This window comes from Eubalaena glacialis, chromosome 19, assembly GCF_028564815.1.
Source record: "Eubalaena glacialis isolate mEubGla1 chromosome 19, mEubGla1.1.hap2.+ XY, whole genome shotgun sequence".
Taxonomy (NCBI): domain Eukaryota; kingdom Metazoa; phylum Chordata; class Mammalia; order Artiodactyla; family Balaenidae; genus Eubalaena; species Eubalaena glacialis.
In genome coordinates this window covers 10,114,930-10,139,909 of record NC_083734.1, presented here as the reverse complement: position 1 = coordinate 10,139,909, position 24,980 = coordinate 10,114,930, and the positions used below count along the sequence as shown (strand labels likewise).

The following is a 24,980-nucleotide window of genomic DNA, read 5'->3' as shown; positions in this document are numbered from 1 at the left end:
AGTCCTACCCCCTGCTCTTATTGGAGAATCCCTTGGGATCCCCGCACACACCCCCCGCCCCATTTTTGAAATATTCTAGAAGGGGTAGGATTTCCTAATGTTCAGATGCATTGACCCTGAGTCCCCCAGGACTTTTGTATCCCACCCAATGGCTAATCTGCTTTTCCTGGATTGTCGCGGTCCCGTGATCTCTCCCGGACAGTGGCCAGCGTCCTTCCGGAGAAGGCCTCTGAGCTGAGGCCTCTTCGAGCGGCTCAGGTCGAGGATCCAGAACGAGAGCTCCGTACAGCGCCCCATTAGAGGCTAGGAGATGCCTACCCGCCCCAGGAGGCCGCTCGGCAGATATCAGCTACTTCCGTACAAGCAATTGGCCTCGCCATGTTGATCTGTTCTTGCATATTCAGCGCGATTACTGCATATTCATGACCAAGGACGGCCCCAGTACTCCCCCTCTTCGGGAACCCACTTGGGAGGATCCGACCGGCCCCGCCTCCTTCATTACCGAATCTCAGAACAGACCATTTTCCAGCGTGGGGGGGTGATATTAATGAGAAACTTTTGGCTGAAGATGAAACCACACGCCAAACTAGAATAAAAGCGGCCTATATTTACCCTCGAATCTTCAAACCTTAAACCTCAGGGAGGGAGGTAGTAGCGAGGGGAGGCAGCGGGATAAAAAAATTCCCTTCCACTTCGTCATTTCAAAAGGTGACCCAGCCAGGGAGCCGGGGAGGGAGGATCAACGACGCGAGCGCGCGCCCCGTGCACGCCGGCGCAGGCGACCCCGTAGCGCAAGGGAGGGCGGGAAAGGAAGGGGCGGAGGAATGCCAGGGCGAATCTATAAAGGGCGTCATCCGGCCAGTTCTCTCCTCAGAAGCGCCGAGAGCGCGGCCGGGACGGTTGGAGAAGAAGGCGGCTCCCGGAAGGGGGAGAGACAAACTGCCGTAACCTCTGCCGTTCTGGAGCCCGGTTACTTATTTATTCGTTACCCTTTTTCTTCTTCCTCCCCCAGAACCTTTTCCTTTCCCTTCCTCTTTTTATTTTCTTTTTGGGAGACGAAAAATCTCCGGAAAGGCGGAGGAGAGCTCCTTTCGCCCCTTTTCGTTTCCCCGCCTCCTTCCCTCCCCCACCTTTTCCTCCTCCGGCTTTTTCCTCCCAACTCGGGGAGGTCCTTCCCGGCGGCCGCCCCGGCAGGGTCTGAGCACCTAGGTGCAGGCGGCGCAGGCTTTTTGTAGTGAGGTTTGCGCCTGCGCAGCGCGCCTGCCTCCGCGATGCATGGGGGTGGCCCCCCCTCCGGGGACAGCGCATGCCCGCTGCGCACCATCAAGAGAGTGCAGTTCGGAGTCCTCAGTCCGGATGAACTGGTAAGCGGCTCTGCCCTCTCACTCCTCCTCCCGCCCGCGTGGCGGGCGGGGCTTGACGGCCGCCGCGGAAACTTGGCGCATTTCCCTGCCCAAGGAAGGCAGACGGGGAGGATGGGTCAGCGGCGCCAAGGCAGTGCAGAGTCCAGCCTCGCGGCCAACGAGAATTAAATTTTCATAGGGGGTCAGCAAGCTTAGCGCTGTGTCCGAGCTAGGGGCCGGGCCGCAGGAGGGGCTGGAGGGTGAGAAGGAGGGCGAGAAGGTTGATTGGCTCCACATCGCAGTTACCGACGTTAAAAGATATCACACCCATCCTTTGGGTGAGAAGCCGAGCTCCAGATTTTTTTTCCCTCCCCCTCTACAATTATTAATTGAGCACCTGCTACGTGATAGACGTGACAGACGGTGAGGATGCAGAGCTGAACAAGACAAAGACCCTGCCTTCTAGAGCACTTTCTTTGGGAAGGGGCAGGGGAGACAGACAATAAACACGAATAAATGAATGAACAAGATAATTCTGTTAAGGGCAAGTGCCTTGCATAAAGTGAAACGGTGTTATGCGATGGAGAGTGACCGAGGTGAGGCTGCTTTAGATGGGGTGGTGTCAGGGTATGGGAAGGCCTGTTTGAGGAGGTGACATTACTCGAATGATGAGAAGCAGCCAGTCTCCTAGGCCATAGATTCTAGGTCAGTAGCTTTTCAGGCAGAGGAAAGAGCAAGTGCAAAGTGCCTGAAGGAGGGAATAACTTGGTGTGCCTCGGGGGCTGAAAGGTGGCCAGGGTGGCTGGGGTGTAGTGGGTGAGAAGGAGAGTATTAAAACATTCTTGGGGAAGCATGAGGTGGGGCAGTCCAGGTGGGATATTATAGATCATGGTAAGGAATCTGGATTTCATTCTATTTTCAGTAGGAAGTCATTGGAGAATTATAAGCAGGAGAGTGATATCAAGTTTACATTTTAAAAAAAATTACTACTTTGATGGTCCTGTGAAGAACTGACTGGGGAGGAGAACTAAGAATGGAAGCAGGAAAGATCAGGGAGGAGGGAGAGCTGTTGGCCCTTTGGACGCCTTTGTGGAGCAAACTGGAGGAAGCCAGTGGGCTGGAGAGAATGGAATTGAATGGCTCTGTTTGTGGATGGAGACAAGTTTGCTAGAGGAGGAGGCTCAGCTGTAGAAAAGTTGTGTCAGGAGTTAGAACCTCCTGAACTCAGACCACACCGAATAAATTCCAGATGGGGTTGAGGTTGAAATCTAAAAAACAAAACTGTAAAACACTTGAAAAATGCAGAAGGCTTTTGGGGGCTGATACCAGGGACAGAAACCCTTAACCTTCTCTAACCCCAAGTCTTGACTTGATTTTACTTCATAGCTGGTCAGTACCTGAAAGGATTAGTTTTTCTCTTTCTTGTTTCCTCAGTGGAATGTAAATTTCATGAGTGACTTTGTATTCACTTCTTTCTTCAGCATCTCAAATAGTGCCTGGCACATAATAGACATGTAATAAAAGTTACTTGAATAAATGAGTGAACGAAATAATTGTACAGGTACATAAAGATACATGTAGAAGGATTTTTATTTCAACATTGTGTGAAATTATAAATCACCTAATTATTTATTAGTAAGGATTCTATTGAATAACTCAGGGTTTATTACAATAGAACAAGACCTTCCCAGTAGGTTAAACCCCCTGATCCCCCGTTCCCAAACTGCTGAGACACCGCAGCAAACTCACAGGGGCCCAGTGAGAGATTTTAAATTTTTAAGAGAAGCGCGGAAGCACAGCTGCGTTTGCCTGATGCCCTGGGAACTACTAGGTTGGGCAGTTCCCTTTCAGCATTAGGTGGCGCCAGATCCCTTCTGATGACGTCATATCTTTGTGAAGCTGGGTTTTTAGCAGTTGCTAAATACTGGGCAAAAATCAGTGTAGACCAAGAGATAAGAGTGGTGCTGGGGTGTGGATAAGGCCAAGAAGAGTTAGAGAATACTTTATAAAGAGGTGACATTTGAACTGGGTCTTAAAAATGAATAGAAGTTTGCTGGAAAGGCGCGCATGGGAAGAAAAGGAATTTTGAGGAATCTCTTGTGGTTGGAGCATAAATGTTGAGGACGGGGGACCTCGGCTGTCTAACCTGTTATCACGTGGGCAGTGAGAACCAGTGTTTGGATGAAGGATTGGGGGCTAAAGTAGTTTGTGTATAATTCAAAATCTAAATTATGGTAGAGGGTTAGTCCAGAACATTCCAGGACAGCCCCTGGTCCAGTCTCAATGCCCAGAAGCAGAGGGAGTCCTTAGAAGGTGGCTGGCTTGGTGAGCACGGACTTGGAGCAGCGGGAGGTGAGAAGCTTTGAGTGTTATTTTCCTTAGGCCTCTCTCTAGTGACTCTTCTGGCAGCCAGATTCAGGTCTGCTCCTGCCCTTCTGTGTTTCATTCACGGTGAGCAAACCCCCTCTTTGTGTTTCTCATCAGACACGATGCAGCTGATGGGGTTCCAGCTTTGTGAATTTAGTCACCACAGGCCTGTCTCCCTTTCATCAGGTCATCTTGACGAGCGTGGTGGATGTTCAGAACCTCTTAGCCTTGCACCTGTAGACCATTTTGGTTTCCACCCAGCAGTGATTAATTAGGTCCATTATGAGAGGATTATTGGTTTGACTGTAAGCGAACAACCTTCTGTCTCTTTTCAAGTTCTTTTTTTTCTTTTTTTCAAGTTCTTCGAGGGCACTTCCCTGCAATGGAGGGTCCTAAGGCAGTTTAGTTCAGTTTAGCAAACAATTATTGAGAGCCATCGGGTCCAGGGTGATAGAGGAATGCTACCTGCCTGAGAGATGCTTATAATCTATGGGGAAGACAAACCCCAGTGGATCATTGCATTGCATTATGAGATTTGCAGTGATGGAGGGATTATGGAAGCACAGAGTGGGGCTCACCAGTCTGGCTAGCGAGGCTGTGGAAAGGCTTCTTGGAAGAAGCAGTGCCTGAGCTGAGTCTTCAGATAGCAGTTTGTCTTGTGGGGAGGGCATCCCAAGCAGAGATACAAAGACCCCATGTACAAAGACCCCAAGTAGTGGAGCACATATGCTGGGTGATAGGGGGGCTGCTGGGGACTCAGCTACTGATGTGGAGGAAGAAAGGAAGGTGGAAACATCATAAAACTCTTTGTAAGCCGTCCTGCTGAATTTGGATATCATTCTGAGAACAAGAGGGCATGAAGATGTCCAAATTAGAAAGAGCACCCTGATCATAGTATGGATGGGTAGGAGAGAAGGGCTGGTGACCCATGGAACGCTTGGATACATACCACAAAGGACAGGCCTGAGCTAGGGCAGTGAGCGTAGGGATGGAGAAGAGGGGCAAGATTCAAGAACTGTTTGTTCAGGAGGTAAAAATAACCTGTACTTGGTGAATGATTGGATAATAACAGCTGTCATATATTGAACACCTATTCCATCCTGGGTTTAAGCAGGTTAATTAAATCCTTAATGGTTATATAGATGATAAGTGATAGAGCTAGAATTGCAAATTAGAGGTCTCTGACTCCAGGCCATGCTTGTTCAACTGCTTTATGACTGTGGGTAAGGAAGGGTAAGTGTTGGTTTCTGACTTGAGTTCCACTACCTTAGATGGGGACTAAAAGAAAAGGAGAGATTTTTGTGGAGAAGGGAGTTTGCTTTTAGACATGTTGGATTTGATTTATCAGGAGGATATCTACAGGGGGTTCAGTAGGTGGTTCAGTATGTTAATCCGAAGTCCAGAAGAAAGGTGAGGCCTGGAGGGTAGAGATTTGTTGTGAGTAAATAGTGAGAATCATGGCATAACATTTGGGTGTGATGAGAAGTGTGGATGAGCTAAAACCTTGGGGAGTGGCAGTGTTTAAGGAGCAGACCAAGGCACCCATTACCCCTTTGGTAGCCATGAGTTTGTTTTCTATGTCTGTGAGTCTGTTTCTGTTTTGTAAATAAGTTCATTTGTATCATGTTTTAGATTCCACATGTAAGTGATGTTATATGATATTTGTCTTTGTCTGACTTCACTTAGCATGATAATCTCTAGGTCCATCCATGTTGCTGCAAATGGCATTATTTCGCTCTATTTTATGGCTGAGTGGTATTCTGTTGTATATATGTACCACGTCTTCTTTATCCATTCATTTGTCGATGGGCATTTAGGTTGCTTCCATGTCTTGGCTATTGTAAATAGTGCTGCTTCAAATTCTAGAGTTTAAGTAATTGTTTCTGCTGCAGTATAGTAGAATGGGATGAGCGTATGTTTGGGATCGCAGGGGGGTGGGTTTGACTTCTGCAGGCTCCTTGAGATTGAGGTCTTGGGCAGTCACTTTACACAGCCTCAGGTTTCTCATGTCTAAGAGATAGGAATTCACTCCTAGAAGGTTAGTGGTTAGGGTAAGAGAAACAAGATACATTAGGTACATTTGGTACCTGGCATGAAGTTGACACTAAGATAGAAGCTTTTATTAAATTCTTCTGAGGTCTTCCCTCTGGAAGTTTAGCAGACCAAAGCTTAACTAATTTTAAAGTTCTTGGTTTTCAGCGTGTGAAAAGATGCCAAAGGTTTCCTTGAACAGCCTTTAGCTCAGAGCAGAAATCTCTTCTCCAAGTTGTACCTACTTCTGAGCCCGTCCTTCCCTCCCTTTCCTTCACTGAATTGGTCCCACTGAGTCCTGGCTCCGCCTCTCCCAGGATTCCGGCCTTGGCTCTGCCTCCATCTCTTGAGGCTCCAGGGTTCACTTCTGCTCCAGATAATTTTCAACAACCTCTGCTCTAGCGACCCCCTCTCCTGTTCTATCCTAAAATATCTGAACATGGAAGGGTTCAGGTTGACCCAGGCCCTTGAGAAGGAGGAGGTGACAAGGATGGGGGCAAAGAGTGCCTAACTTTAGGAGCATGTCTTGGGCAGAACACCTGGGCTGTCATGATGGGGGTGCCTTACAGGGAGGTTCTGGCCTTGATTTCAGCTTTGGGAAAGAAACAAGGCATTGAATTTTTTCCTCTTGAAACAACTTTTATTTCTTTTGCTGTTAAATTCTGTAGATGACAGTGACCTAGAATTCAACCCAGTAGGATATCCAGGGTTCAAGTCCTAGAGGTAGGTGACTTGTACGGAGCCCAGAGTTGACCACACACTAGTGTGAGCGCCCCCCCCACTCAGACAGTGACTGGAACGAGCTTTTGATTTGCGATATTTGACTTTGGCATTTCCACAGTCAAATATCACATACGCTGACCCCCATTTCCCTCGCTTCAGGCTAAACCTGCTTAGTTCTTCTGTAAGTAGTTTGGGGTTCTTTAAGGCCTTAGTACAGAGCTCCCCAGCCACGAAGTCTGGAAACTAGGAATCCTATTTAGTTGTTATTGGCCTTTCTTGTCTGCAGAAACGAATGTCTGTGACAGAGGGCGGCATCAAATACCCAGAGACCACCGAGGGAGGCCGCCCCAAGCTTGGGGGACTGATGGATCCGAGGCAGGGGGTGATTGAGAGGACTGGCCGCTGCCAAACCTGTGCAGGTGAGCGCTGGGGGGCCAGCACAGGACCCTAGAGGGAGGGAGAGGCTTGTCCTTACAGAAAGCCAGGACTGGGGGTGGACACCTGGAGACCTGGTCTCTGAGGTGAGTGCTGGGAGGAAAGTGTTGTATGTGTGTCCCCACAGGAAACATGACAGAGTGTCCTGGCCACTTTGGCCACATTGAGCTGGCCAAACCTGTGTTCCATGTCGGCTTCCTGGTCAAGACAATGAAAGTTTTGCGCTGCGTCTGCTTCTTCTGCTCCAAGTTGCTTGTGGACTCTGTGAGTGGGAGATGGGCTCTGGCCTGGGGGCGGGGTTGCTTGGGGGTGGGCAGGGGAGCAGCCCCAACGGACCCCGCTCTGCTCTGTCCCCAGAACAACCCGAAGATCAAGGACATTTTGGCTAAGTCCAAGGGGCAGCCCAAGAAGCGGCTCACACACGTCTATGACCTCTGCAAGGGCAAAAACATCTGCGAGGGCGGGGAGGAGATGGACAACAAGTTCGGAGTGGAGCAGCCTGAGGGCGATGAGGATTTGACCAAAGAAAAGGTAGCCGGGGCTGCCCAGACTCTTGGGAGGGGCTGAAGGCTGGTCCCAGAGGCCCGGAGGGAGGAAGATGGGGAGGCGGTGGAAGCAGCAGGAGCCCGAAGGTCACAGAAGAGCGGGAAGGCCTGGCCCGGCCAGGTGTTGGGGGAGAAGGCCCGACCTCTGGGCTCTGATGGCCCCTCTGTCTCCTTGGAAGGGCCACGGCGGCTGTGGGCGGTACCAGCCCAGGATCCGGCGCTCCGGCCTGGAGCTGTATGCAGAGTGGAAGCACGTCAACGAGGACTCTCAGGAGAAGAAGATCCTGCTGAGTCCTGAGCGGGTGCACGAGATCTTCAAACGCATCTCAGATGAGGAGTGCTTCGTCCTGGGCATGGAGCCTCGCTACGCCCGGCCCGAGTGGATGATTGTCACTGTGCTGCCCGTGCCCCCGCTCTCTGTGCGGCCCGCCGTTGTGATGCAGGGCTCTGCCCGCAACCAGGTCAGTGCCTTCAGGGCCCTGCCGCGCAGCTAGGCCAGGTGTCTGCGTGGAGGGAGGCCGGTGTTGGGGGCGAAGGCGTGCGAGGGTGACGGACAGGTCCCCTGGGCCTGAAGATACCTGCCACTTGCTGGCTGCGTGAGCTTTCGTGAGCCCCTTAAGGAGCTTAGAGCTCACAAAGGTGCTTCTGGATCTGTGAACCGAGAGCCCAGAGCTGCCGCCCGGGGTGGTGTGAAGGGAGGGTGAGAGGCACCGCGTGCTGGCACGTGCAGGCCGAGCGCTCAGGGTTGGCTGGATTGTGATGGTTCTGACTTCCTGCCTCAGGATGACCTGACACACAAACTGGCCGACATCGTGAAGATCAACAATCAGCTTCGGCGCAACGAGCAGAATGGCGCGGCCGCCCACGTCATCGCTGAGGACGTGAAGCTCCTCCAGTTTCACGTGGCCACCATGGTGGACAACGAGCTGCCTGGCTTGCCTCGTGTGAGTGGACAGGCTCCCTGTGCCCTGCGCCTGGAGGAAAGGGGAGGGGGCCCGGGTGGGGGCCAGTGCTGACTGCTGGGGTGCCCCCCACCCTGCGTTTCCTCACAGGCCATGCAGAAGTCTGGGCGTCCCCTCAAGTCCCTGAAGCAGCGGTTGAAGGGCAAGGAAGGCCGTGTGCGCGGGAACCTGATGGGCAAGCGGGTGGACTTCTCGGCCCGCACTGTCATCACCCCCGACCCCAACCTCTCCATTGACCAGGTTGGCGTGCCTCGCTCCATTGCCGCCAACATGACCTTTGCGGAGATCGTCACCCCCTTCAACATTGACAGGTGTGCTCAGTTCAGAAGCCCTGCCTGGAGGGGTCGGGGAGGGTGGGGGGAATGGGCTCGGAGCAAGAAGGAGAGAGTGTTGAAGTTTATTGTTATTATTATTATCATTGTTTTTTTAAAATTTATTTTTGGCTGCGTTGGGTCTTCGTTGCTGCGTGTGGGCTTTCTCTAGTTGCGGCGAGTGGGGACTTCTCTTTGTTGCGGTGCGCGGGCTTCTCATTGCGGTGGCTTCTCTTGTTGCGGGAACACAGGCTCTGGGTGTGTGGGCTTTCTCTAGTTGCAGCATGCGGGCTCAGTAGTTGCAGCACGCGGGCCCTAGAGCACGCGGGCTTCAGTAGTTGTGGCACACGGGCTCTAGGGCACACGGGCTCAGTAGTTGTGGCGCATGGGCCTAGTTGCTCCGCGGCATGTGGGATCTTCCCAGACCAGGGATCGAACCCGTGTGCCCTGCATTGGCAGGCGGATTCTTAACCACTGCACCACCAGGGAAGTCCCAAGTGTCGAAGTTTAGAAGTTTGGGTTCCCACTTGGGGCTTTGGGGTGAGGGTGGCAACAAGGGCTTTTTGGGAAGCATTTTGTTCATTGCATCCCTTTCCTTCCTAGACTTCAGGAACTAGTGCGCAGGGGGAACAGCCAGTACCCAGGGGCCAAGTACATCATCCGGGACAACGGTGATCGCATTGACCTGCGTTTCCACCCCAAGCCCAGTGACCTTCACCTGCAGACTGGCTATAAGGCATGTAATAGGCCAGGGCCTCTCTTACCTGAGCAGGAAGCTTTCTGGACTGGGGGCCAGCTGGAGTGGGCCGTCTGAGGCTGTCCTGTTCATTAGAATTCAGGCTTAAAAGACTTCTGCTGTCCTAGGCAAGCTTGTAGCTGCCAGCCCTTGGCATTCAAGGTGGGGGTCACGTAAGCCCATGGGCAGCAAGAGGGACACGGGGCAGAAAGAGGCCCGGGGGGAGCAGAGTAGAAGGCTTCACGTTCAGAGTCTCGAGCGGTTTTCTTTCCCAGCTGAGTTGCCTGAGGTCTGGGGACTACGTCTTTGTTTTCTCTGATAGCCTGGAATCTAGCCCAGGGCCTGGCCCAAAGCTGGTGGTTGATAAGCGTTTCAAGTGAAATAACACCACACTGTTTCAAAGCATCTTAGGTCCCCTATCACTTCATTCTTAGCATACCTCCTTCACTGAGGTTTTTCCCACACCTCACCTCCTCAGGTGGAACGGCACATGTGCGACGGGGACATTGTTATCTTCAACCGGCAGCCAACTTTGCACAAAATGTCCATGATGGGACATCGGGTTCGCATCCTGCCCTGGTCTACTTTTCGCTTGAATCTTAGGTCAGTCCGCCGGCTGGGCTGGGGTGCTCCCTGGGTCTCACTGCGGCATCTTTCCAACTCACTTCCCTCTTTGACTACAGTGTGACAACTCCATACAATGCCGATTTTGATGGGGATGAGATGAACTTGCACCTGCCACAGTCCCTGGAGACGCGGGCTGAGATCCAGGAGCTCGCCATGGTGCCACGCATGATTGTCACCCCCCAGAGCAATCGCCCAGTTATGGGCATTGTGCAGGACACGCTGACCGCAGTGCGCAAATTCACCAAGAGGGATGTTTTCCTGGAGCGGGTGTGTGGTCCCTGGCTCGGGGAAACCTGGCCTGGGTGGGCAGGGGCCCAGCACAGCAAGGATGGGGGGAGGAGCAGTGACTTATGCCCTGACTTGCTCTGCGCTGACCTGTATGTGAGATAGCAGAAGGAAAGGGAGTGAGCAAAGATCGAGGCCAAAAATGGTGTTTGGCTTTAGCTCCCCATTTAATTCCTTAAAATGTCATGTAATTTTAGGTATCATCTGGAAAGTAAAGGCGAAGAGAGAAATAAAACTTTGTTGAAATCTGTTTATTTCTTTTTTACTTTCTCTTTATTTCTTAATTATTACAAGTAATTTGTACTTATTGTTTAAAGAAAAAACAATCCCAAAGTCTCACTATCACAATTAAGTTTTTAGTAAAAGTTTGGAAAACACTTTTCTTGCCATCTCTTTGCCTTCACAGTCTGGCTTTCCCCTTTGGGCAGCGAGGCCTCCCCTGACATTCCCAAGAGGTGAGACCTCCAGTTCTGACTTCTTGTCTTTCCTGCTCTTTTTCTCCAGGGGGAGGTGATGAACCTCCTGATGTTCCTGTCCACGTGGGACGGCAAGGTCCCACAGCCAGCCATCCTGAAGCCCCGGCCCCTGTGGACAGGGAAGCAGATCTTCTCCCTCATCATACCCGGCCACATCAACTGTATCCGCACCCACAGCACCCATCCCGACGATGAGGATAGTGGCCCTTACAAGCACATCTCTCCTGGGGACACCAAGGTAGGGCCTGGCTTCTGGATGTGTGGGGAAGGGCTTTGGACATGGAAGCCACAGCAGGGGCTGTGAATGGTGCTCTCTGCAGGTGGTGGTGGAGAACGGGGAGCTGATCATGGGCATCCTGTGTAAGAAGTCTTTGGGCACATCAGCTGGCTCCCTGGTCCACATCTCTTACCTAGAGATGGGTCATGACATCACCCGCCTCTTCTACTCCAACATTCAGACTGTCATTAACAACTGGCTCCTCATTGAGGGTAAGCCTAGGAGCTCTACCGAGTCCTCTATAAATCCTGTCCGTCTCGCTTCTTACTGCTCTTTTTCCATCCCTTTCTCTTCCCCTCCTTGGATTTGGTGTCCCTCCATCTACTCTCTTGGCTGTGATTCCATCCCATGTTTCTTGGGAGTCCAAAGAAGGTGCTGCTGATGCCTCTTTTTATTTCTAGGTCATACCATTGGCATTGGGGACTCCATTGCTGATTCTAAGACTTACCAAGACATTCAGAACACTATTAAGAAGGCCAAGCAGGATGTAATAGAGGTAAGAGGAAAGGCTGCGCAAAGACTGAGTAAGAGGCTCTCCGTGGCTTTGAACTGAGGAGTGAAGGGGACATTGGGATTAGAGAGACGGGGACCAGAAGAGGTTGACGTCTCCCTGAGAACTCAGCCTCCTCCTGTGCACCCAGGTCATCGAGAAGGCACATAACAACGAGCTGGAGCCCACCCCGGGGAACACTCTGCGGCAGACCTTTGAGAACCAGGTGAACCGCATTCTCAACGATGCCCGAGACAAGACTGGCTCCTCTGCCCAGAAATCCCTGTCTGAATACAACAACTTTAAGTCAATGGTTGTGTCTGGGGCTAAAGGTTCCAAGATCAACATCTCCCAGGTGGGGAGCCTTGTCTTTCCAGAACTGGGGCCACACTGAAGGTGGGGAGGAGGAGGGAAGGGGTGTGCTGCTGGGGGAGTTGGGGGAAAAGTATGGGGAACTCTTATTCTCAAGGCAGAGGGAGTTGGATGCAGCCCACCTTTTCTGTTCCCCAGGTCATTGCTGTCGTCGGGCAGCAGAACGTGGAGGGCAAGCGGATCCCGTTTGGGTTCAAGCACCGGACTCTGCCTCACTTCATCAAAGATGACTATGGGCCTGAGAGCCGTGGCTTTGTGGAGAACTCCTACCTGGCCGGCCTCACGCCCACCGAGTTCTTCTTCCATGCCATGGGGGGTCGTGAGGGGCTCATCGACACAGCTGTCAAGACTGCTGAGACTGGTGAGGACTTCGGATCCAGGGCCCTTCCACGGGCTGGTCCCAGAGAGGACCCCAGGCAGAGAAGCCCCTGGGGAGTTTGAGCGGGGTTCTCAGGCTAAAGTCTTCTATCTCCAGAGAAGTAATTTTGACCTTTGTGGAAAGAATAGAGACTAAAGGTCAAGAGTTAGGCAAACACTCTTGTTCTGGTTGCTGTGCAGCATTCCATGACGCAGGGCTAGAGCCTCAGGGTCTCTGCTCCTGACCTATCACATGGACGGTGTTTCCTAAGGGTCTCTACTGGGCCCTGGGTCCATCTGGTGGTGGGCATGGCTTTCACTGAGAGGGCTTGGGGATGATAGGCTACTAGCTGGCTCTCCTGAGGACCAGAGTGGCCAGCAGGTCTTGTCCTGAGATAGGGAGGCTCCTCTTCTTGCTCTGGGTCCCTCAGTTGATTCCCTCCCCCTCAGGATACATCCAGCGGCGGCTGATCAAATCCATGGAGTCGGTGATGGTGAAGTATGATGCCACCGTGCGGAACTCCATCAATCAGGTGGTACAGCTGCGCTATGGCGAAGACGGCCTGGCGGGCGAGAGCGTTGAGTTCCAGAACCTGGCTACCCTCAAGCCTTCCAACAAGGCTTTCGAGAAGAAGTGAGGAGGCGGCAGGCGGGTGGTTCTTGCCCCTTGCTCAGGGCCAGAGTTGTAGGGGTTCTCCTCCCCCCCACACGGTGAGATCACCTGGACCGTGTCTTGCAGTGGACCTTATACCGCCCCTTCCCCACCCATCTGGCAGCAGCTGCAAGATGGGAGAGGACGGATGGAGACCAGAGTTGAGACCCGTCCCCACTTTGTACAGAGGGGTGGGCATAAGCTCAAGTCCCATTGGACATCCTTGGGTCTGGATCTTATGTTTCCCCGCCCAGGATTCTTCACAGCCCTGTTCCTGTGGGCTGCAGACCTCAGGAGCCTCACACTGTTCCTTGATCAGGGCCCTCCTGCCCCTTGACTCCACCCCTGTCACCTGCAGGTTCCGCTTTGATTATACCAATGAGAGGGCCCTGCGGCGCACCCTGCAGGAGGACGTGGTGAAGGACGTGCTGAGCAACGCACACATTCAGAACGAGCTGGAGCGAGAATTTGAGCGGATGCGTGAGGACCGGGAGGTGCTCAGGGTCATCTTCCCAACTGGTGACAGCAAGGTGCGTGTGGGCGGGAAGGGCTGGGCTGGAGAAGTGCTGGCCCTGCATGGCTGTCCCTGACTTGGGGTCCTGCCTCCTTCCCTCCTGCCTCAGGTTGTCCTCCCCTGTAACCTGCTGCGCATGATCTGGAACGCTCAGAAGATCTTCCACATCAACCCTCGCCTCCCCTCTGACCTGCACCCCATCAAGGTGGTAGAGGGTGAGTACCTGCCTCAGGACCACCAGGCCAGGCAAGCTCTGCTAGCAGCGTCCTGGTCTACAACCTCTTCATCCCCCGTTTGGCCCTTAGGTGTCAAGGAGCTGAGCAAGAAGCTGGTGATTGTGAATGGGGACGACCCACTGAGCCGGCAGGCCCAGGAGAACGCCACCCTGCTCTTCAACATCCACCTGCGGTCCACGCTGTGCTCCCGCCGCATGGCCGAGGAGTTTCGGCTCAGTGGAGAGGCCTTCGACTGGCTGCTCGGAGAGATCGAGTCCAAGTTCAACCAAGCCATTGTGAGTGTTGTACTGCTCACCCCAGCCTTGGTTCTCTCCTCTGATCTATTGATTTCTCTGGGCTCTGAGAACAGCCCACCTCTGCCCATGATTGCATAATAATAGATCTCATTCACTGAGACACTGCTGTGAACCAAGTCCTGTGTTGGAGGCTTTATACTTTTATTCCTTAGCAGTCTTAAGAAGACCCTAGTAGGGGAGGGGCTGTTAGTCCCATGTTGCAGAGACAAAAAGTGAACCTTGAAGAGGCAAACACATGAAAAGATGCTCAATATCAGTAGCCGTCAGGGAAATGTAGTTCAAAACCACCATGAGATACCACTTCATGCTCCCTAGGATGACTAAAAGAAAAAATAAACAAGTGTTGGCGAGGATATAGAGAAATTGGAGCTCTCATACCCTGCTGGTGGGAATGTTGCAACTGCTTTGGAAAACAGTCTGGCAGTTTCTCAAAAGTTTAAACATAGAGTTACCATATGACCCAGCAATTTCACTCCTAGGAATATGTCCAAGAGAATTGGAAGCACACGTCCACACAAAAACCCATACACAGATGTTCGGAGCAGTATTATTCATAATAGCCCAGCAGTGGAAACAACCTAAATGTTCATCCGTTGATGAAGGATGAACAAGATAAGGGAATATTATGCTGTGGTAAAAAGTAATGAGCTGTCAAGCCACAAAAAGACAATGATCAACTTTAAATAGTATTACTAAGTAAAGAAGTCAGTCTGAAAAGGCTACATACTATATGATTCCAATTAAAAGATTAAATTTTGGGGACTTCCGTGGTGGTCCAGTGGTTAAGGCTTCGCACTTCCACTGCAGGGGGTGTGGGTTTGATCCCTGGTCAGGGAGCTAAGATCCTATATGCCTTGTGGCCAAAAAACCAAAATGTAAAATAAAAGCAATATTGTAACAAATTCAATAAAGACTTTAAAAATGGTCCATGTTAAAAAAAATCTTTAAAAAAAAAGATTAAATTTTATGGTATGTGATTATATCTCAATTAAAATAATGCATTGGGGAGCTTCCCACTTAGAAGACTATTATCAAATGAATATTTACCCTGTAACTTTAGCACACAGTACTTTTAGAAATGTGGGGTTTAGATGACATAGCCCCTATTCCTGGGTGTGCAGCACGTCGGGGGCTAAATGGCGGGTGTAAATTGAAATGCCGTCTGAGGAAGGGGATGATCAAATAAGACCCTGATTTATTTAAGTCTCTGCCTTTTCCAAACACCTCTGCCCAGCCCTGACAGTGTCTCACTCTCATTCACCAGTGGGGAGGGATTTGCTCTTCTGAGGCCAGCTCTTCTTACTCCCCAGGCCCATCCCGGGGAAATGGTGGGAGCTCTGGCTGCACAGTCCCTTGGAGAACCTGCCACCCAGATGACCCTGAACACCTTCCACTATGCTGGTGTGTCCGCCAAGAATGTGACGCTGGGTGTGCCCCGACTTAAGGAGCTCATCAACATTTCCAAGAAGCCAAAGACCCCCTCACTTACTGTCTTCCTGCTGGGCCAGTCTGCTCGAGATGCTGAGAGAGCCAAGGTGCGGCTTAGGGTAACGGGCTACCTGGCAGGAGGAGGAGGGGACTCCTTCCTTAAGTAAAGGGTTTGGCAGTCCCTCTGCAGGTGGGTTTGAAGAGGCCTTTGGAGCCACCCAAATGCCTGTCACGAATCCCTTTTTTTCCCCAGGATATTCTGTGCCGCCTGGAACATACAACGTTGAGGAAGGTGACTGCCAACACGGCCATCTACTATGACCCCAACCCGCAGAGCACGGTGGTGGCAGAGGATCAGGAGTGGGTGAATGTCTACTACGAGATGCCTGACTTTGATGTGGCCCGAATCTCCCCCTGGCTTTTGCGGGTGGAGCTGGACCGGAAGCACATGACTGATCGGAAGCTGACCATGGAGCAGATTGCCGAAAAGATCAACGCTGGTGAGGCTGGGAGGTCCTGCCTGGGCTCCCCGCACTCCCTGTGCTGTCCCCGTGCTCTCGTCGCAGACAGGGCGCCCACACCCACCACCTTCCACTCACTGGCTCTGCTCCTCCAGGGCACCTCTTCTCCAGGTCCCCTCTGCACTGCTTTTTCCTTCTCATCGTTTCCCCTCCCTCTTTCTGGAAGGGTTCTGTGGGAAGGAGGGGAAAGCCGGAAGAGAGCCCATATGGGGAGAGCTGCGGACGAGCCGTGAGCAGAAGCAGTCCTGCAGCTGCAGTTGTTCTCATTTTCCCAGGTTTCGGTGATGACTTGAATTGCATCTTTAACGATGATAATGCAGAGAAGCTGGTGCTCCGTATCCGCATCATGAACAGTGATGAAAACAAGATGCAAGAGGTAAATGGGACCCAAGCAGAAATTTATACGTCAGACATAGAAAACCGTTAAATCTGGTTCCTGACCAAAGATGTTAAAATGAAAGCAGTGTTGAGTGCCAGTCACACCACCTAAAGTAGAGATGGGGGGAGGGTGGGTAGCAACGATCTGCAAAACTTTTAGCAGCAAAAGATCTTTGAAATGTGGAGTAGTAGCCGTATAGATAAAACAGACGGTGTTGGGGAATTCTCTGGCCGTCCACTGGTTAGGACTCCGCGCTTTCACTGCCTAGGGCGCAGGTTCAATCCCTGGTCGCGGAACTAAGCTCCAGCAAGCTGCGGGGTGCAGCCAAAAAAAAAAAAAGCCCCAAAACAGACGGTGTTGATTTGGGGGTGTCCCATAGCCCAGTCACTTGGCTGTCTCCTCCCTGCGGCTCCTGTGTGAGGGCAGGTCAGACAGTAGGAATTGCTGTGTCCTAGGGAAAGTGGTGTGACAGCGGGTGAAACGAGACCCAGGAAAATGTTGACCAGTGACTTCACTCCTGGGCATGGCTCCTAAATAATTGTTCAGCAGATGTGGATACCTTAATAATAATAACTCAGAACTTACTATTGAACTGGAAGAGAGTAGATAAGAATGTGTGGATACACGTCCATTAGAGATCACACGTCAAGGCGTTAGTGGGCGGGCGAATGCTCGGTGAGTGCCAGGACGAGAGCAGAGGTGCTGTGCGCTTTGTTACAGCCCTTGGAGCACGCACACAGAGTGGGAATCGTGTTAAGGTGGTGGAGTGTGGCTGCCTCTTCTGAGGTTTTTTTAAATACCATCGTAAAAACACGATAGAAAGTAACCTCACTGGAACTGAAGAGGGCAGGTCTGGGCCACACCTGGCTCTCCAGGTCAGGCTGTGGTTTGGGGTGAGGGCGGGGAGAGACCAGAGGATCCTAGGAGGGCTGACTCGCTCTTGTTGCAGGAAGAAGAGGTGGTGGACAAGATGGATGACGACGTCTTCCTGCGCTGCATCGAGTCCAACATGCTGACAGATATGACCCTGCAGGGCATCGAGCAGATCAGCAAGGTCAGCCGTTCCCTCCCTGCAGCCCGTCCACCCCCGCTTCCCTCCCTCCCCACCCCCACCCACCCAGCCTGAGCTCGCTCTGTCCCCCTGCAGGTGTACATGCACTTGCCGCAGACGGACAACAAGAAGAAGATCATCATCACAGAGGACGGGGAGTTCAAGGCCTTGCAGGAGTGGATCCTGGAGACGGATGGCGTGAGCCTCATGCGGGTGCTGAGCGAGAAGGACGTGGACCCTGTGCGCACCACGTCCAACGACATCGTGGAGATCTTCACGGTGAGCCCCTCAGAGCCTTCTTCCCAGAGCTCAGCCTTCTTCCCGGGTCCCTCTGGCTCAAGGCCTTCTCCCTAGGTCTCGGGCAATGGTTGCGGTCTGTGTTCTCCCCTCAGGAGAGGGGTTGGTCAGGTGGTTTTATGCCTGAATCCACTTTTGCGTCTGGGCTTCACTGACTCCTGACTGTCCCTCTGTGGATCTGGGTGGTGGCGGCAGCGGGAGGAGAGCAGTTACTTGGTCTTGACCCTTCCCCCGCCCCCCGCCAATCCCCATGCCAGGTGCTGGGCATAGAAGCCGTGCGGAAGGCCCTGGAGCGGGAGCTATACCATGTCATCTCCTTCGATGGTTCCTACGTCAATTACCGGCACTTGGCTCTCCTGTGTGATACCATGACCTGTCGTGGCCACTTGATGGCCATCACCCGACACGGAGTCAACCGCCAGGATACCGGACCTCTCATGAAGTGCTCCTTTGAGGAAACGGTAATGGTAGAAGTTCTGAGCGGGTGGAAGGAGAGTGAGCAGGGAGGAGGGATTGCTGTGGGAAGAGGGCATCCTGCACTGTGTGTGATGGGCCTCGGTGCGGTTCCATTGTTGGGTGGGTGGCTGTAACAGTGGTGGGACATGGTGGGGCGGGGTCTGACGGCACGCCCCCTCTTCTGAGGTTTAGGTGGATGTGCTTATGGAAGCAGCTGCACATGGAGAGAGCGACCCCATGAAGGGGGTGTCTGAGAACATCATGCTGGGCCAGCTGGCTCCAGCCGGCACTGGCTGTTTTGACCTCCTGCTCGATGCAGAGAAGTGCAAGTATGGCATGGAGATCCCCACCAACATCCCCGGCTTGGGGGCTGCCGGACGTGAGTACAAGGGGCTACGAGGAGGAGGTGGGGCGGTGGGGAGGATGCGTGTGGGCGCGGCGGCCAGTCGCGGTGCTGTTCCTTGTGGGTCACTGTGTGCCTCTCTGCAGCCACCGGCATGTTCTTCGGCTCGGCCCCCAGTCCCATGGGAGGAATTTCTCCAGCCATGACACCCTGGAACCAGGGCGCAACCCCAGCCTACGGCGCCTGGTCCCCCAGTGTTGGTGAGTGGCCAGCCGGGAAGGCAGCCCTCTGGGTGATTCGGAGGGCGGTGGGCTGGGCTCATGAGGCGTCCCCATGTGGAGACGCTGGGGGCTCTGGGAGTGTGTTGGGCTCCAGCTCTGGTTTTAACTAACGTTTCTCTCACTTCGCAGGGAGCGGGATGACCCCGGGGGCAGCAGGCTTCTCTCCCAGTGCTGCTTCAGATGCCAGTGGCTTCAGCCCTGGTTACTCCCCGGCCTGGTCTCCCACGCCGGGTTCCCCGGGCTCCCCTGGCCCCTCAAGCCCGTATATCCCCTCACCAGGTGAGTTGTCCTTGTCTGTCAAGGCCAAGTTCATGTCCTCCTTGATCTTCCTTCTGGGTGAGTCTCTCCATCACTTAATGCCTTTCTGCTTCTCTCCCACAGGGGGTGCCATGTCTCCCAGCTACTCCCCAACGTCGCCTGCCTACGAGCCCCGCTCCCCTGGGGGCTACACGCCCCAGAGTCCCTCTTACTCCCCCACTTCACCCTCCTACTCCCCTACGTCTCCATCCTATTCTCCAACCAGCCCCAACTACAGCCCCACATCACCCAGCTACTCCCCGACCTCGCCCAGCTACTCCCCGACCTCTCCCAGCTACTCCCCGACCTCTCCCAGCTACTCCCCGACCTCTCCCAGCTACTCTCCCACCTCGCCCAGCTACTCGCCCACTTCCCCAAGCTACTCGCCCACATCACCTAGCTACTCGCCAACCTCTCCCAGCTACTCACCCACCTCTCCCAGTTACTCGCCAACTTCACCCAGCTACTCGCCCACCTCACCCAGCTACTCGCCGACATCTCCAAGCTATTCGCCGACATCACCAAGCTACTCACCAACTTCCCCAAGTTACTCACCCACCAGCCCTAACTATTCTCCAACCAGTCCCAATTACACCCCGACGTCACCCAGCTATAGCCCAACATCCCCCAGCTACTCACCTACTAGTCCCAACTACACACCAACGAGCCCCAACTACAGCCCAACCTCTCCAAGCTACTCTCCGACTTCACCCAGCTACTCCCCGACGTCACCAAGCTACTCCCCTTCGAGCCCACGATACACACCACAGTCTCCCACCTATACCCCGAGCTCACCCAGCTACAGCCCCAGCTCGCCCAGCTACAGCCCGACCTCGCCAAAGTACACCCCAACCAGTCCTTCCTACAGCCCCAGCTCACCGGAGTACACCCCGACCTCTCCCAAGTACTCTCCTACCAGCCCGAAATATTCGCCCACCTCCCCCAAGTACTCTCCTACCAGCCCCACCTACTCGCCCACCACTCCAAAATACTCGCCGACATCTCCTACTTACTCACCAACCTCTCCGGTCTACACCCCAACCTCCCCCAAGTATTCACCCACTAGCCCCACCTACTCACCCACCTCCCCCAAGTACTCGCCCACCAGCCCCACCTACTCACCCACTTCCCCCAAAGGCTCGACCTACTCGCCCACCTCCCCTGGCTACTCACCCACCAGCCCCACCTATAGCCTCACCAGCCCAGCCATCAGTCCCGATGACAGTGATGAGGAGAACTGAGGGTGAGCAGTGCGCAGTGGCACCCGGCTAGGTGAAGGGCGGCTTCAGGGTGTTCCGCAGTCCTCCCCTCCCCTGTGGGGTGCAGGCCCCGGTCCAGCTCCCTTGTACATAGCTCCTTGTGACAAAGTTCCCTGTTGAGGTTCTGGTCCCATTTCTGCCGGGGCTTTTGTCTTGTTCTCCACTTGTGCTGTCTCAGAACCCACTCGCCTGCAGTGGTGGTCTCCTTCTTGCCCTACCTACCCGAGGCCTGTCCCCAGATCCAGGATCCTCCTTGCCTATGGCTTGATTCGGGGGGTAAAGGGTATTTTAACTTTTTTGGGGTAATTCCTGCTCTGGGTCGTTACATCTGATCCTCTGGAAGAACAAAGCGAAAGCTGCCTTTTGTTTGTTACTTTTTGAAGTTGAAATAAAGTTTACTAATTTTGACCAGAAGTGTGGCTGTTGAGTGCTTTATTAGAAGGCAAGAATATCCAGGCCCCTACTCCCTGCCTGGGCTGCTCTTCCCTTTATCATGTTTTAGCTGATCCCTGCTAATGGGGCAGGGGCAGGAAAATGAGCACAGACAGTACATTCACCGAACAAACACCTACTTTGTGCCAGGCTTTGCTCTGTCCCGGCTTTGTGGTTAAACAGATAGATAGAGGCCTTGTCCTGCATTAAAGCAATATTGACATAACATCTTTTTAACCGATTTTACTGATTATCATAATGTGTAATTTAGAAAAGTACAGAAAGGTGCAGTACAGAAGCAGAAAAATTATTGCCCTTAACACCACCACCAGGAGGCATGTTTTCTTTGGGTATTTTTCCTACCTGTTCTCAAGTCACTTCTAATCAGTCTTTGTTTTGGCCTCAAACCAACAATGAGAAGATTATGGTTACTAGGATATGTTCTAAAGCTGAAGTTAAAGAACTTGGTGATAATTTGCTATTTTCAGTTGGCCATTTCATATTTTGTTTCATTAGTTCCTTTTTTTAATTTTATTTTGGCCATGTGGCTTGCAGGGTCTCAGTTCCCTGACCAAGGATTGAACCCAGGCCCACGGCAGTGAAAGCCCAGAATCCTAACCACTAGGCCAGCAGGGAACTCCCTGAAATATTTCAAAGGATAGTTTAGAAAGTAACATGGGGACTTCCCTGGTCATCCAGTGGGTAGGACTCTGTGCTTCCAATGCAGTGGGCCCAGGTTCAATCCCTGGTCAGGGAATTAGATCCTACATGCATGCTGTGCAACTAAGAGTTTGCATGCTGCAAATAAGAAGCCTGCATGCCACAACTAAGAAGTCCGCATGCTGCAACTAAAAGATCCCGCATGGGGCTTCCCTAGTGGCGCAGTGGTTGAGAATCTGCCTGCCAATGCAGGGGACACGGTTTCGAGCCCTGGTCTGGGAAGATCCCACATGCCGCGGAGCAACTAGGCCCGTGAGCCACAACTACTGAGCCTGCGCGTCTGGAGCCTGTGCTCCGCAACAAGAGAGGCCGCGATAGTGAGAGGCCCGCGCACCACGATGAAGAGTGGCCCCCACTTGCTGCAACTAGAGAAAGCCCTCTCACAGAAACGAAGACCCAACACAGCCATAAATAAATTAAAAAAAAAAAAAAAGATCCCGCATGCCACGTGCTGCAACTAAGACCCAGCACGGCCAAAATAAATAAATAAAAATAAATATTAAAAAAAAGAAGAAACATGGCCAAGATCTATTAACTTATCACTAAGATTATAGGTGGCAGATACCATTTTGCAGTATTTAATCCAGATCTTAAACTGTTTTGAAAGAGATGACTTGTTTTTATAAAAGGGTATTATAAAAGATCCAAGCACGGTAGAAAAAAGAATAACATCTTCCCAATCCCCTGAATTACTGTTGGCAATTGGTGAACATAATTCCAGACAGCTCTTTCACCGTATAGAATGATAGAAGGTTAGATAGAAAGAAATGGCTTTTTTCCTTGTGATGAGAACTCAGGATTTACTTTTTTTTTTTAAGGTTTTTTTTTTTAAGATTTTTTTTTTTTTAGTATTTATTTATTAGGTTGCATTGGGTCTTAGTTGCGGCAGGCGGGCTCCTTAGTTGTGGTATGTGAACTCTTAGTTGCGGCATGCACGCGGGATCTAGTTCCCCGACCAGAGATCGAACTCGGGCCCCCTGCATAGGGAGTGCTGAGTCTTAACCACTGCGCCACCAGGGAAGTCCCAGGATTTACTTTTTCAACACCTTTCCAATATACCATACAGCAGTGTTAACTATAGTCATCATGTTGTACATGACATCCCCAGTACTTATATTTATCTAACAACTGGAAGTTTGTACCTTTTGACCACCTTCATCTAATTCCTCCACCCCATGCCCCACCCCCATAACCATAAATCTGACTTCCTTTTGTATGAGTTTAGTTTGTGTTCTATTTGTTTGTTTTAGATTCCACATGTGAGATTATATAGTGTTTTTTTTTTTTTTTTTTTTTTTGTCTGCACCATGCAGCATGAGGGATCCTAGTTCCCTGACCAGGGGGTCGAACCTGAGCCCCCCACAGTAGAAGCGTGGAGTCCCAACAATTGGACGCCCAGGGAAGTCCCTGTATAATGTTTCTTTTTTCTCTGTTTGACTTACTTCATTTAGCATAATGGCCTCAAGGTCCATCCATCTTGTCACAAATGGCAGTTAGGGAAGTGAAATCTGCCAGGGTGAGGCAAGCACAGTGCTCTCCACAAGGGCAAAATTTAAGGGGCAACAAAAAAAACACATAATCAAGATAAATAATATTTTAATGCAATATTTAAAAAATCAAAATTAATGTAAAAGTCCATGATGAATGAAATAGTAACAGTTTAAATTTAAAAAGGATCCAGATGAATGATTTTCCCCCGTTTGCCTCTGGCCCCGATGTGACTTGGCATGGCCCTGGTCTTTGCAGGTGTAGTTCTGTGGTCTCACTTCTCTTTCGAGGACTCACAAAGCCTTGTGTGCGTGTGTGTTTTACAGCTTTAGATTGTGAGCTGCTCTTTTTCCTTGGAACTTTATCTGTGGGAGAACTTTGAGTCCTTGATCGAAGTGGCATACCTATAGAGAGAACGTGTATTTGCTTTCTCCTGGTGCGCGGCTGCACTAGTAACCTGGGAACCCTTTGCATTTTTTAAAAATTAATTAATTAATTTGGCTGCGTTGGGCCTTTGTTGCTGCGCGCAGGCTTTCTCTAGTTGCGGCGAGCAGGGGCTACTCTTTGTTGCAGTGCGCAGGCTTCTCATCGCGGTGGCTTCTCTTGTTGCAGAGCACGGGCTCTAGGCACGCGGGCTTCAGTAGTTGCAGCACGCAGGCTCTAGAGTGCAGGCTCAGTAGTTGTGGTGCACGGGTTATTTGCTCCGCAGCATGTGGGATCTTCCTCGACCAGGGCTCGAACCCGTGTCCCCTGAATTGGCAGGTGGATTCTTAACCATTGGGCCACCAGGGAAGTCCCCAGTTATGTTCTCTTATCAATGTATTTAAATGGCTCATCTGTAGTCTTCTTACCACTGCTTCTCCGCTGTCATCTTTTTTATTCATCTGTCAGGAATGTTTTTCAGAAAAGGCTCATAATTGCCTCATTATAGTCCCTTAATCTTTTATTTTGAGACTATCTTCCTGTAGCCTTCAAAATTGAAGCACATCTTGGCTGGGTATTTCTTTCCCTCACAATTTTGTGGACATTGCTTGATTTTTGTATTGGTTAGGTTCTCCAGAGAAACAGAACCAGTAGAATGAATAAATATATATAAATAAATATATATATATATATATATAAATTCATAAATAGGTAAATTCATATATATATATACTATGAGGAATTGACTCAAGGCTCAAGGATTATGGAAGCTGAGAATTCCCATGATCTGCCATCTACAAGCTGGAGACCCAAGAAAACCAGTGGTGTAATTCAGCCCAAGTTTGAAGGCCTGAAAAGGTTAGATGAGATGTCACAGCTCAACCAAGCGAGGCTGGAAAGAAAAGGGGTGAATTTCTCCTTCCTCCATCTTTTGTTCTATTCAGACCTTTGATGGATTGGATGATGCCATCTGCTTTACTGAGTCTACCAATTCAAATGCTAATCTCATCAAGGACACCTTTACAGACACACTCAGAAATAATATTTAATCTGGGCACCCTGTGAACCGTCAAGTTGACACATAAATTTAACCATGACCAGTCCACCCCTTTTCAATTTGTACCCATATGCACCTCTTTAAACCATACTTAATCTCCAAATAGAGACAATAACAAGATCATAATTCCATGATACAACTGTCATGTGTACAACTGAAAATACACTAATCCCTTCCCCAGAAGAAGAGGTGAAGTCCTTGAGCAGTGTTTACTCTTCTTGATACGCCATAACTTAAATACTATGATATAAAATTAACAATACTTAAATACTATGATATAAAGTCAATACATCTTATGTTACATGATAAGGGAATAACAGAGGAAAGAAAACAGAGAGATACACATACGCAAACATATTCATAAAACAATGAGGAAATATTCATAACAGGTATAGTCCTCATTTCTGTAACTAGCCATGTGGTCATAGCTGGTATTTATAACTACCTTCTTCTACTACCCATTCTGTATTCCCTTTGCCTTCAGCAAGCAACTCAGCTGGTCATGGTTTTTTA

General features: G+C 51.2%; 1 protein-coding gene across 1 annotated transcript; it reads left to right on the top strand.

The window, feature by feature from the left end:
• Nucleotides 1-1,187: 1,187 nt before the first annotated feature.
• POLR2A (RNA polymerase II subunit A) lies at nt 1,188-20,761 on the top strand. Its single transcript, XM_061177138.1, has 29 exons — nt 1,188-1,364; nt 6,751-6,883; nt 7,027-7,163; nt 7,257-7,430; nt 7,624-7,905; nt 8,227-8,388; nt 8,497-8,717; nt 9,321-9,453; nt 9,932-10,056; nt 10,137-10,347; nt 10,870-11,079; nt 11,162-11,330; nt 11,520-11,614; nt 11,760-11,963; nt 12,119-12,341; nt 12,788-12,971; nt 13,348-13,519; nt 13,613-13,718; nt 13,809-14,014; nt 15,346-15,570; nt 15,717-15,963; nt 16,260-16,360; nt 17,313-17,417; nt 17,511-17,693; nt 17,969-18,172; nt 18,360-18,546; nt 18,657-18,770; nt 18,921-19,070; nt 19,173-20,761. The coding sequence occupies exons 1-29, from the start codon at nt 1,272-1,274 to the stop codon at nt 20,327-20,329; spliced, it is 5,913 nt and encodes a 1,970-aa protein (XP_061033121.1). The 5' UTR covers nt 1,188-1,271; the 3' UTR covers nt 20,330-20,761.
• Nucleotides 20,762-24,980: the final 4,219 nt, after the last annotated feature.